The sequence below is a fragment of the Bolinopsis microptera genome, chromosome 2 (assembly GCF_026151205.1).
Source record: "Bolinopsis microptera isolate Bmic1 chromosome 2, MBARI_Bmic_1.0, whole genome shotgun sequence".
Lineage (NCBI taxonomy): Eukaryota > Metazoa > Ctenophora > Tentaculata > Lobata > Bolinopsidae > Bolinopsis > Bolinopsis microptera.
The window spans coordinates 10,873,604-10,886,583 of NC_087073.1; the positions used below are offsets into that span (position 1 = coordinate 10,873,604).

Here is a 12,980-nt window from a genome sequence, read left to right on the forward strand (position 1 = left end):
TTTCCCGCTGTAGAATACTAATAATAGCATGTTTCCGAGGCGTTACTTTGTAGGCAATGTCCAGAAAGAAGTCCTGTTTCCAGCCTTTTTAAATATTATATGTAATAAGGGGTCGTTCACATAATACGTAATCAATTTTTTCCCTCCCCCTCCGTAATCAGTTTTATACATAGCTATTGTGTCAAAATTACATTAGCGTAATCATTTAGAAACCCCCCTCGGCTGATTACGTAATATGTGAACGACCGCTCCTACTAAATCGCTCGCCCAAATTTTAAGAAAATTCTTGTGAAAAGGCCCTTTGGGTATGAAATTGATCAGGTTCGGTGTATTTTTGGATGCTGATTCCGAATCACCCCACATGACGTAGGGTAATAATGCTTCCCTGGAGAGTTATGGGCAAAAAACCGTTTTGGTCACGTGACAGGCTAGTAAAACATGAATTCGATTGTTTAGGGCTCGGGTTAGGGTTAGGGTTGTGGTAAGAGTAAGGGTTATGGATAGCAAAGTCACGTGAAATTTTTGGGCGAGCGAATTAGTAAGAGCCGTGAACGACCCCTAAGAAGATCGGATCAAATAGAAAAAAAAGTTATTAATCAATAATCATCGTACATTTGTCTCATAATATAATGCTGGATCCAACATTAAAATCCTACGGTCAAAAAAGTATCAAAACGTTTAAAAGTTTTTCAACAATCAAAAAAATGTTGAGACATATATTGTTTAAAACATCGAAAATGAGATTTAAGAGAATATGGGATAATGTGGCCAGACACAATTTAAATATCTATTTTTTTCATTCTTTGTTTACTTTGGTAGGTAACAATTAAAAAGTCGAAGGCAGTAAGTACGAAGTAGGTGAGTGTAGGTACTGTGAACCAGACCAACTCCGCACAAAAATGTGTTGCTTTTCATTTCACCCTTAATCACGGGGCTCCAACCTGTAATTGCACAAACTATCACTTCATCACCATTGATCACCAAACTCTAAAATAAATCTACAGTTTCGAAAAACTTCCAAGATAATAAATCAGATAGCTTCGTCTGTTAATGTTTTTCACTTTTGACGACAATCATTATTTGGAAGAAACACTAGAATTGTCGGCACTTGTAAACTTAAAGGGGTGGGGTTATTACTCCCAGCGTCAACCAAAAGGCTTGAATGATATATATTATACCCATATTATTTTACACGCAAACATGTTGTGTAAATACAACAGTAACTTCGAGACAAGTCTAAGTGCTCAACTCAAAGTTTTAATATTTTCCCTTACATTGATTGGTATATATTATACTCTTGTGAAACTAAGACCTATTCGCCCTCCAAATTTTAAGATCAATCTTAGTGCATTACGTCAAGTTCCAACCGAGCACAAGTTCAGTTCTCTTTCACTGATCTGGCTGTGGGGGCGGAAGACAGGATGAAGACAGATAATGTCAGCCTCACTTCAGGTATTTTTTAACTGTCTTGTGAGCCTGTGAGGGTGTCTGGATAACCAATGCATGTGTAAGGAAGGTAGTCATGACAACTGTGACCAGGTCACGTGATCAGGTCAGGTGGTAGGTTGACAATTAGTAAGTACTAAGTTTTCCGCTTTATTAGTACATGTCTTGTGTAGTTAACTGTAAGTCTCAGATACTGTTATACTATACTTTAGAAACTTGCTCAGCACATTTAGCAATTAGCATGCAATTAAAATAAAGAATTTACAAAGTTTTCTCTTAAATAAAACAGCAACCTCAGGTCTCACTAAGTAAAAGAAAGATCAAACATTCTGACAGCTCTATAATTTCTCACAAATCACAATTAACACGTGTCATGTTCAGGATATAATGTTAGACAACCAGTGCCAGCACAGCGCACTGTTCCCCACGTCGTGTCCAGGTAGGCTCTCTCTTCTAACTCTAATTGTAATGAAGTTCAAATACATTTTATTATTCTCATAGAATAATGGCTTCATGATTTCGGGTTAACTTTGAGCATCTGCACAATGTTTGTTGGGGTCACTATGACTAAGATTATTAACAATTATTTATGTTACACCATTGTACTTTTTATCATTTTCAGTTTCACAATAAAATGGGGGTGTCAGTACTGAAGAAGGAGGAAAAGGAGGAGGTGCACCACCCCAATTCCGGGTAATTTCGAAATTTTACCTTTGAAAACATTTCCTTGTGTTTAGATAAGCATATCTGTCGATCACTGACTGAATATGCCAATTTTTACTCATCCAAGTTGGCATTAAATTCATATACATTATATATGATACCATCTAACTGTCGTGGGAAAGCAGAATCTGATAGAAATCATGAATGATGAATATTAGCAAAATTCTCACCTCTGCGTTTAGCAATTTTCTATAAATTTGGGCGTGTCCCCACGTGTGCAAATTTTCGACTTTAAAACTAGCCTATAACAAAATTTAGACCTCTAGAAAACAAAACTGAGCTCCACGACCCGAGGGATGGCCCAACACCAAAAAATACTAAATCAAAACTTTTGTATTTCTATATAAAATTATTCTTCAAAAAAGTACTCACTTCTGACTTCAATAGCAAATATCTTTATGAAGGAGCAAACTAGGTAAACTTTCCGGTAGATTTTTAGAAAGCTTGGACAAATATCTAACTTCTATACGTCCTGATCAAATTTTTAATAAAATACTCCTTAAGGAAGAAAAATCGATTTTAAAAGTTGTTACTTCCTCAAATAAAACAGGCAACATGCGACGTTACGCCACTGCCCTATTAGTATTATATTTTAATTTATGTTCATAATCATAAGAGAGACTCTAGGCGGAATGACAGGCTGAGCTCCGCCCAGTAAGTGCTAGTGCCAGTGGTGATGATGACGTTGTAGGTTTACAACCTACCAGGACGCGCGCCGAGTTGGACTCGTCGGATGACGTCAAACTATTTTTGTATATAATATAAACTAAATTATAAATGATTGTGGTTCAAAATGGCTGTATTTTTAAAAATTTTGAATCTACGAACACTGCATGGGAAAAGCGATCGACCAATTTTATTCTCGGTATCATTTTGTATTTGCGGACGGTAATTCAAATTTAAAATTAATATCATTTACTTTTGTTTGGGAAAGGGAGACACTGGCAGCGGTCCACCCTACCCAATTTGCAATTATGGATTTTGGTCAAATATATAATACTTCACGACAATCTTTTTTAAAACAGGGGTTCCTGCAGAAATCGACCACTTCCCAATTGCCGAATAAATTGATTAGTTCAAGCTCAACATATACTTGTAGTTAGTTATAATATAATGTTTTTTGTTAGTAGAGTGGGACTCCCAGGATTGAGGATTCTCGTAGTATTGTCATTGGGAATTTACTTGGATTACGTCGTGACCCCCATTTCATTGTCGTTTCACTAAGTGACCCCCTGTGGCTGTAGAGTGTAGCGTTTCTACGATACAGGGGGAGCCGCGCACTCGTGCGCAGTGGGTCATATACAAGTACAACTTGTAGCGCGATGCGTTACTGTGCCGCGCCGCGCACTCAATAAGGCTTCTCTGGAGTCTGGCTAGATCGGCGAGATGCGCTACTGTGCCGCGCCGAGCTGCCATGAATTGACATCGTCAATTAACTGTACACTATAGACTATCATATGATTTTTTTATAAACACGTTCTCCAGGTGATGGCCCTCAATGACTATTCGAAACCCTAACTCAATCCGGAATCCTTAACTGAAGCTTACTGGGCGGCGCTCAGCCTGTCATATTCAATATGATTATGAACATAAATATAATAGCCTGGGTGCTGGGGTCCCCAGGTAAAAATGAAGCATATGCTAAAACCCTAATTACCCTAACGAGAAATTAGACCACATTCATTAGATAACAACAAACAATCGAATTCGTGTTGAACTAGCCTATCAGTTAGTGACCAAAACTGTTCTTTGCCCATAACTCTCCAGGGAAGAATTTTTACCCTACGTCATGGGCCCATGGGGGTGATTCGGAATCAGCGTCCAAAAATTGCACAGAATTAGATTACTTTCATACCCTCATGGCCTTTTCACAAGAATTTGAAAAAAAATGGGTCGAGCGATTAAGTGATTTAGCACGTTCGTAAATTATGATTTACGACCAGACCTATGCTCTCGATTGCAATAGAATTACGCTGAAAGCATGAAATTTTAAGGCCAGCTTGTCATATCTTGTAATAGATATCAAACTTACAATAAAATGAATAAATAAACTAAACAGCTTTTGCTGCTATAAGACAAGTTAGAGGTTTAATCATTTATTGACTAACTAAACTTAAAATACATACAATATATATCACGTTAATCAATCATTGAGAGAATTGCACTTCGTATTTTACCATAATCTCGTAATTTTAATTTTGTACCCAAGAAACAATACCAAAGTGGCAGCAAAAGTCATCTCAACGACGAAAACAAAGCGCCGAAAAGTTTATCCAGAACAACCTTCTGACCCAAACCCAAAACGACTCGACAGCAGATCCGGCCCTTTGGGGCGCTGAAGAACCAAACATGCGGTATCTCACAAATAAAAGGTTCATGAAATTAAATAAGGAAGCTTGGAAAGTGCATGTCGAGCACACTGCTCACTAGCTGCCACCAACCCAAAGACGTCAAAAAAGTCTCACAATTTTGAATTACTACTCCTCGATCGTATCAGTCTCATTGAAAGCAGTCAATAATAGCCGGCACAACTATAAGCGGTGGTGGTAGGTGAGGGTGATGAGAAATGTGCCACACCCCGGCCGGGCCCTCAGTGTCCCTTTTCTCTCTTCGTCTTCTGCAGACGTCACCATGTGGTGGTCCTCGAACAACTCTTAAAACTCTTGACTCTTTCTGACGCAGGCTCGGACTCGTTTCTTGAACTCACCGTTGTAGTCGTCTCTAAACTGTTTCTGTAAGGGTAAAATTCATGGTTAATATTTAATATCGCACTATTACGGAGAAATATTTAGTCCTATCGGCGTAAGATTTACTGATTATTACAGATTAGTTATGAACCTAATATAACCTCTTTAAAGGTATAAACTGGTCCTTAAAATTTAAAACATGCCAGTTTTTAACAATCGCGACGAACACTGCACAGTGAACACTTATCAGGACTGATTCTCAGCTTACAGCTTAGTTTCAATGCAGGTTGTTACCTATTGAACATAATAGTGATCGGTTGCAACATTTCCAACCGTATTGTAATTTGAGAAACAAAGTTTGAGATGACGGATGGAATTTCGCACCGATTTATCATTTACGTATTATATTTACGCGATCTATTTTATTTTCAGCGAATGAATGTGTCAGTTCGACATATTTAAAAAAAACTTTCCTTGAGAAGTTAGTCATTTCATTATTCGATCGGAGACAATTTACAGATCAGTTTCGCTGAATCTCAGTAAGTAACACGTTCAGCCTTTAGGTGAAAATATCCTGGAAGAACGTGACGACAGGTTACATTAGGTGAAGCAGGAAAACGAGTCTGAAGGGCCAAATAGCAGGTGAAAAGGTATTTGAGATATCCGGTCTGGGTGTCTGTTGCTCACGAAGGTGTTTAAAATCTTTTATGACAAGAAATTAGGTAATCGGTCAGATGCTTTTAAACCGGCCTGATTTCTACTTAAAACTGAAAATAGCACGAGCACGTACGTACGCGCGTGCGCTCTTCTTTTCGGAGAATTAGATACACAATGATTTGCGTTTCGCGCGCTACTGTACAAATTTAAAGTAGACCTTATAGAGATTAGTTTGATCCGGTCATGTGCTTAGATAATATGGGCTAATAAACTGAAAGTTGCACGAAATTGATAACAATCCTAATCAAGATTATGAATCATCCCAGGATGAGGAAGAAAACACGATCGCCATAAAATTAAGGCATAATGCAACTGGTGACGTTATCCAGCTGTTCAGCCCATCCTCTATTTTCCGGCATTCCCCAAAAAAAGGAACAAATATTACAAATATTACAAATATTACAAACCGCTGCCTCCACGTTAGCGGGAGATTCATCGTTAGGATCTGCGAGCATGCTGATAACACTGATAAGGATAGTCTCGATAGTGTGGATTGGGAGCCACCTCATCCCCGCATCCTCGTAACCGTACGCATCCTCCCCCGGCTCGTGCAGGATACTGATGCACACCACTCCGTTCTTTTCAACTGTAACACATAATGTTACATACACTCATACAACTGTTACACAAACTACTCCGTTCTTTTTAACTGTAACACATAATGTTACATACACTCATTCAACTGTTACACAAACTACTCCGTTCTTTTCAACTGTAACACATAATGTTACATACACTCATTCAACTGTTACACAAACTACTCCGTTCTTTTCAACTGTTAAAGTTTGTTACTAGCCGTAAAGATTTTAAGAGGCTCTCATCAGCCAAAATAAGAGATAATCTTTTTAATAGTGATGATCCAGCGCTTATAACTAAGAAGTTTTGGTCACATGTTAAGTATAAATCTAACTCCTGCCGTATTCCTAATTGTGTTAGTTATTCTGGACAGCTTCGGTTCAATCCCAAAGATAAAGCTGAACTTTTCAATTCTTTCTTTTATAACCAGTTTTCGGATCCTTCACTTTATGACACTGACATCTCCTATGTCAATGATGTTGATTTTGATATTGACTTCGATCATCGGGATGTTCGTAAGCTTCTTTCAAATATTAATTCAAATAAAGCCCAGGGACCAGATGGCATACACGGTAAAATTCTAAAAAATTGTTCCGTAGGTTTAGCTTACCCTCTAACATGCATTTTTCGTGGATCCTACAACAGCGGCTACATTCCACAAGAATGGAAACTTGCAAATGTTGTCCCAATATTTAAGAAAGGTCAGAAAAGTGAGGTTGAAAACTATAGACCAATATCCCTTACTTGTTTAGTCATGAAAGTTTTTGAGCGCATTGTTAAACGTAAACTGCTTTCTTTGACAAGTACCCTTCTCGATCCCAGGCAGCATGGTTTTCTAGAGCACAAGTCATGCACAACCAATATGGTTGATTTTTGTGATAGCCTGGCATTGTCTCTTAACGAAAACATTATCAATCATGTTGTGTATTTTGATTTTGCTAAGGCATTTGATTCTGTAAATCATGATACCCTTCTTCATAAGCTAAAGACCTTATATAACATTGATGGTACACTTCTCAAATTTCTTACCAATTACCTTCAAGGCCGTTACCAAAGAGTGGTTATTGGTAATGAGATGTCATCTACCCTCTCAGTTAATTCTGGTGTCCCCCAGGGCTCTATCCTTGGTCCCTTACTTTTTGTATTGTTTATCAATGATATTCCTCTTGGCCTTTCGGATAATACTGATATTGTTTTGTATGCCGATGATACAAAAATCTGGCGTAAAATACATTCATCTTCTGATAATACCAATTTACAAATGGATATAGACTATCTCTCTGACTGGGCACTTAGAAACAAAATGCGATTCCATCCAGCAAAATGTAAAGTGCTTATTGTTTCAGGAAAACCATCTTTATCTCCTCCATTCGCATATAATCTTGATGGCTCTCCTCTTGTGTATGTAGAGTTAGAAAAAGATCTTGGAGTCGATGTTACTCCTAAGCTCAGTTGGAATAGTCAGTGCGACAGAATTTATACTAAGGCCTGCCAACAACTTGGTATGGTCAGAAGAGATGGCCATATTGTCATTGATCAGAAACGTCGCCGGGCGCTTTACCTCTCCCTGGTTCGTAGCCAATTCGAAAATTGTTCCATAATCTGGCGCCCTTGTAATAAATCACTTAGTGATAAATTAGAAAGTCTCCAAAAGAGAGCTATTAAATGGATTCTGTCTGAAGAGGGCCGCAGTTATCCACCTGAGCAATATGTCAAAAAGTGCAAGCTTGTCGACATTCTCCCTTTGTCTCAAAAGTTTGACTTGAATGATCTTATTTTTTTCCACAAAGTTCTGAACAATTTAATTCCTGTATCGCTGCCTCACTATCTCACTTTATATCAGGGCACTTCTCGACTAAGACGTTGCCACCTCGACAGTCTGTCTATTGTGTCATCAATTTTACCTAAGTTAAGTCAGAATTCACACACCTTATGTACCTCAAATAGCCCACTGGCAAAATCATTTTTCTACAGAACTCATATACTGTGGAATGGACTCCCTTTACAGGTAAGACAGATTGTGTCTACAAGTGTTTTCAAAGCTGAGGTCACTAAGCATCTATGGAAATGTTTATTGGATAGTGAAACAACAGCCTAGCCTAGTCTCTTTGCTCCCCATATTATTATTATTTTTGTTTTATTAATTTTTTATCTACCTTCCTATACTTTCAACATCATATCACACTTCACCCGCACACCTCACACATTAATGACCATATCAGACCTGTATCTAATGTATCTGGAATTTGACGTATTGAAATACCAATTTTGACTATATATCCACAGTTATTCACCATGGATTTGTTTGTTATTAAATAGTTTTTCATAAATTTTTGGATTTAGATTAATTCGATGTAATGGGTCCAAGTTACTGCGGACATAGTTCACTATGTGTTTACCGTGTTTGGGTGCCCATCATATTTTACAGATGGGGGCGATATTTTGAACGATTCTATTTTATATTCATCTATTGCTGTACTCTGTAAAATTTGAAAAGTATTTAATAAAAAAAAACACATAATGTTACATACACTCATGCAACTGTTACACAAACTACTCCGTTCTTTTCAACTGTAACACATAATGTTACATACACTCATACAACTGTTACACAAACTACTCCGTTCTTTTCAACTGTAACACATAATGTTACATACACTCATACAACTGTTACACAAACTACTCCGTTCTTTTCAACTGTAACACATAATGTTACATACACTCATACAACTGTTACACAAACTAATCCGTTCTTTTCAACTGTAACACATAATGTTACATACACTCATACAACTGTTACACAAACTACTCTGTTCTTTTCGACTGTAACACATAATGTTACATATACTCATACAACTGTTACACAAACTAATCCGTTCTTTTTAACTGTAACACATAATGTTACATATACTCATACAACTGTTACACAAACTACTCTGTTCTTTTCGACTGTAACACATAATGTTACATATACTCATACAACTGTTACACAAACTACTCTGTTCTTTTCGACTGTAACACATAATGTTACATATACTCATACAACTGTTATACAAACTAATCCGTTCTTTTTAACTGTAACACATAATGTTACATATACTCATACAACTGTTATACAAACTACTCCGTTCTTTTTAACTGTAACACATAATGTTACATATACTCATACAACTGTTACACAAACTACTCCGGTCTTTTCGACTGTAACACATAATGTTACATATACTCATACAACTGTTACACAAACTACTCCGTTATTTTCGACTGTAACACATAATGTTACATACACTCATACAACTGTTACACAAACTACTCCGTTCTTTTTAACTGTAACACATAATGTTACATATACTCATACAACTGTTCAAAACCACTCCGTTCTTTTCAACTGTAACACATAATGTTACATTCACAAACTACTCCGTTCTTTTCAACTGTAACACATAATGTTACATACACTCATACAACTGTTACACAAACTACTCCGTTCTTTTCAACTGTAACACATAATGTTACATACACTCTACAACCGTTACACAGAGTAGGTATAATGTAGGTTTCAGTGTCACGGTTGTGACAGCCTTATGTCACATGTGGGATGTAACATACTTAATTATTATCCAGCATTACAGCTCATAATATCACATAATACATTATGTGCGGGTATTATATAAGGTAAGCAGGGACATTAGGTTTAATTGTGTGGGCCAGTAAAAGTTATTAAATATTAATAACTTTAATGTGTCACCATAGATTCTTACATGAAAATTGAACGCTGTATAATCCATTTATCACCATTTATGACGTCACGAACTTTCGTGAGTAGTTAACACAGGGCAATATTAGCTTTAGAGGGTTTTAGAATATAGATCAAATTTCATTATCTTTAATTGAGTCCTGAATAGAGATGGGTATTGGCTGTCCTTAATAAGACCCAATTAGCGGGGATTAAGTAATTAGTGGGGATTAAGGCAGTGTCTGATTACTTTGCAGATAAGTGAACGTTTTAGATATATCATAATGTATAGTACTGGGGATTGTCTATAACAATACATAGAACTAGATAAATACAAGAGAGTAAATCTACACGATATATACACGATATGTAATAAACGTCATGTTGTGGAATACAGAGTTTGAAATGTATATTATTCCACATATCATAGTTTTAATGTTGAAGCGTGTAATGAATGTTAGAAATTATTCATTATTATTATTGTCATTATTAGTAATATCATTATCTGAACAGTGTAATATACAGATATATTTATATTGTATATAATATATATATAATAATATAGATGGAGGATGTCAACTAAGTTTGACAATGTCACTTAATAAAGACAAGATATTACGACCAAAATAGAATATATGAATTATGGATTTAGATTAGAACTTTATTAAAATTCCGGTTCAGTATATCTCTATAATTCGGATATAATATGTTAAAATATTCAATATGTATCATGTATTTATTATGTACAATGTATATCATTAATAAAGCTTAACAGTCAACTATCCATTTTAAAATGAGACTAATCTACTCAACCAAATATCCCTTCTACTATCTGAATGTAATAAATTAAGAATACCAAATTTCAAAATGGCAGTATAACCAGATAACTATTTGAGATAAACTACAACAAATAGACAGTTGAGATGAAATGAAATACTGTGCGTCACGTATTAAATCGCCCATAGGGCTAGCAACTGAGACAAGTGTCAGGTACTAACCATGTCAGAGCAGTTCTAAATAGTGAGGTGAAAATATTCAGCAAGTTCATTATACAGCTACATCATCTCAAAAACACATCTACTCAGAAAACATCACAGTAAAAATTAAAATGCTAAATAAATGTTTGAGTTGAGAGTACGTACCATGCTAAATAAATGTTTGAGTTGAGAGTTATACGTACCATGCTAAATAAATGTTTGAGTTGAGAATACGTACCATGCTAAATAAATGTTTGAGTTGAGAGTACGTACCATGCTAAATAAATGTTTGAGTTGAGAGTACGTACCATGCTAAATAAATGTTTGAGTTGAGAGTACGTACCATTGGGATGCCACATCTCGGAGACAAACTTCATGACTGGGGGACGGTTTGGATACTCCTTTGGGAACTGTAGGATAGCTCTGAAGTAACCTCCCTCGCTGGGAAATAAGTTACAATTAGAAATAAGTAGTTAGTAAGTGATTAGTAAACAATTTTGTTGTAGAACATGATTTCACATTAATCACTGAAGTAGTTTGGAGTTCACCCAAAAATTCTACGTTCTGACTTCTGACCAGATTAATATCTACCGTCTTATAGCTAGCGTCAAACTTTAAAACAAAATTACATGCTAATTAAGTACTGTGATTTGGTTCCGTCATCTTGAAGATCCGCTATGTAATTACCCAAGTAAATACACTGGCCAGTGTGTCACACCATACTCTACACAACTTCACGAGAGTTTGTCACACACGGGCTGTGTAGTGTGTGGATGGTCCGGTCTGTCTCTAATTTTGCGATATGACACCAGGGATATTATTTATGTTTCCAATGTGTTTAGTGGAGTAAGTACTTACAGTGTACTTACAGTGTACTTACAGTTTACTTACAGTTTACTTACAGTGTACTTACAGTTTACTTACAGTGTACTTACAGTGTACTTACAGTTTACTTACAGTTTACTTACAGTGTACTTACAGTTTACTTACAGTGTACTTACAGTTTAGTTACAGTGTACTTACAGTTTACTTCTAGTGTACTTACAGTGTACTTACACTGTACTTACACTGTACTTACAGTTTACTTACAGTGTATTTACAGTATACTTACACTGTACTTACAGTTTACTTACAGTTTACTTACACTGTACTTACAGCGTACTTACACTGTACTTACACTGTACTTACACTGTACTTACACTGTACTTACACTGTACTTACACTGTACTTACACTGTACTTACACTGTATTGACATGATATGATGCACAGTGTATTGAAACAGGATTCAGGATTGGTTCACTGAATCACGCTATCACGTGACATAAATTACGATTTGCCACATGCCTCATTTTCTGATAATAATTCGAATACCAATATTATGCTATATAAGCCATGCTATATACAATATTATGCTAAAGATGTCCGTGTTGTCTAATTATCGCTACTATAACTAACTAGAAAATGGGCCCAAAGATCACCTTGAAATTATGGTTAAGGCTAATGATGATAACTGCTAATGATGATAACTTACTAGAAAGTTTCGTAAGGTCCAATGACCATGACGTCCCATTTGAAGAGATCGCTATCATCCACTAGTCCGGCTGAGAACCCCTCTGTACTGGATTTCTGCAACTCTGAAATACCTCTGTTAAATACCATTTACAGCTGCATTTTATTTTGTTCCAGAAGCTTGTTATTCTTTTCTCGGCGGGGGGGGGGTCAATAACAAATCGCCTTAGTTAAAATGTTACCGCAAAATCAATGGGTCATGGTCTAGAATATTGTTGATGGTTCCGTAATAATATTAAGTAATAATATTAAGTAATTGAACTTTACCTAAAAGTTACTAAGTAATAATATGAAGTAATTAATTAATTAATAATTACTTACAAGTTACTAAGTAATAATATTAAGTAATTAATTAATTAATTATTACCTACAAGTTATTAAGTAATAATATTAAGCAATTAATAATTACCTACAAGCTGTTTCTTCAGAAGCAGCGCTGCTGCTGATTCCATTACCTTCTAACTTTTCTAAATAGAGACGATTCATCAAAATAAATACATCACGCAGAATTGGAGGGATCCTGTTAACATAACTTTGAAAATTTAATA

General features: G+C 36.1%; 1 protein-coding gene across 1 annotated transcript in view; it reads right to left on the reverse strand.

Annotated features, from left to right (window-relative positions):
* Positions 1 to 4,249: 4,249 nt before the first annotated feature.
* LOC134826503 (ubiquitin-conjugating enzyme E2 G1-like) overlaps positions 4,250 to 12,980 on the reverse strand; it is a 77,302-nt gene continuing 68,571 nt past the window's right edge. Inside the window, exons 2-6 of the mRNA XM_063838887.1 lie at positions 12,842 to 12,899; positions 12,395 to 12,497; positions 11,206 to 11,303; positions 5,981 to 6,159; positions 4,250 to 4,901 (exon numbers count right to left, since the gene is read on the reverse strand). Coding sequence (XP_063694957.1) covers positions 4,824 to 4,901; positions 5,981 to 6,159; positions 11,206 to 11,303; positions 12,395 to 12,497; positions 12,842 to 12,884 — 501 coding nt within the window. The 5' untranslated portion in view covers positions 12,885 to 12,899 and the 3' untranslated portion in view covers positions 4,250 to 4,823. The remainder of the gene's footprint in view (positions 4,902 to 5,980; positions 6,160 to 11,205; positions 11,304 to 12,394; positions 12,498 to 12,841; positions 12,900 to 12,980) is intronic.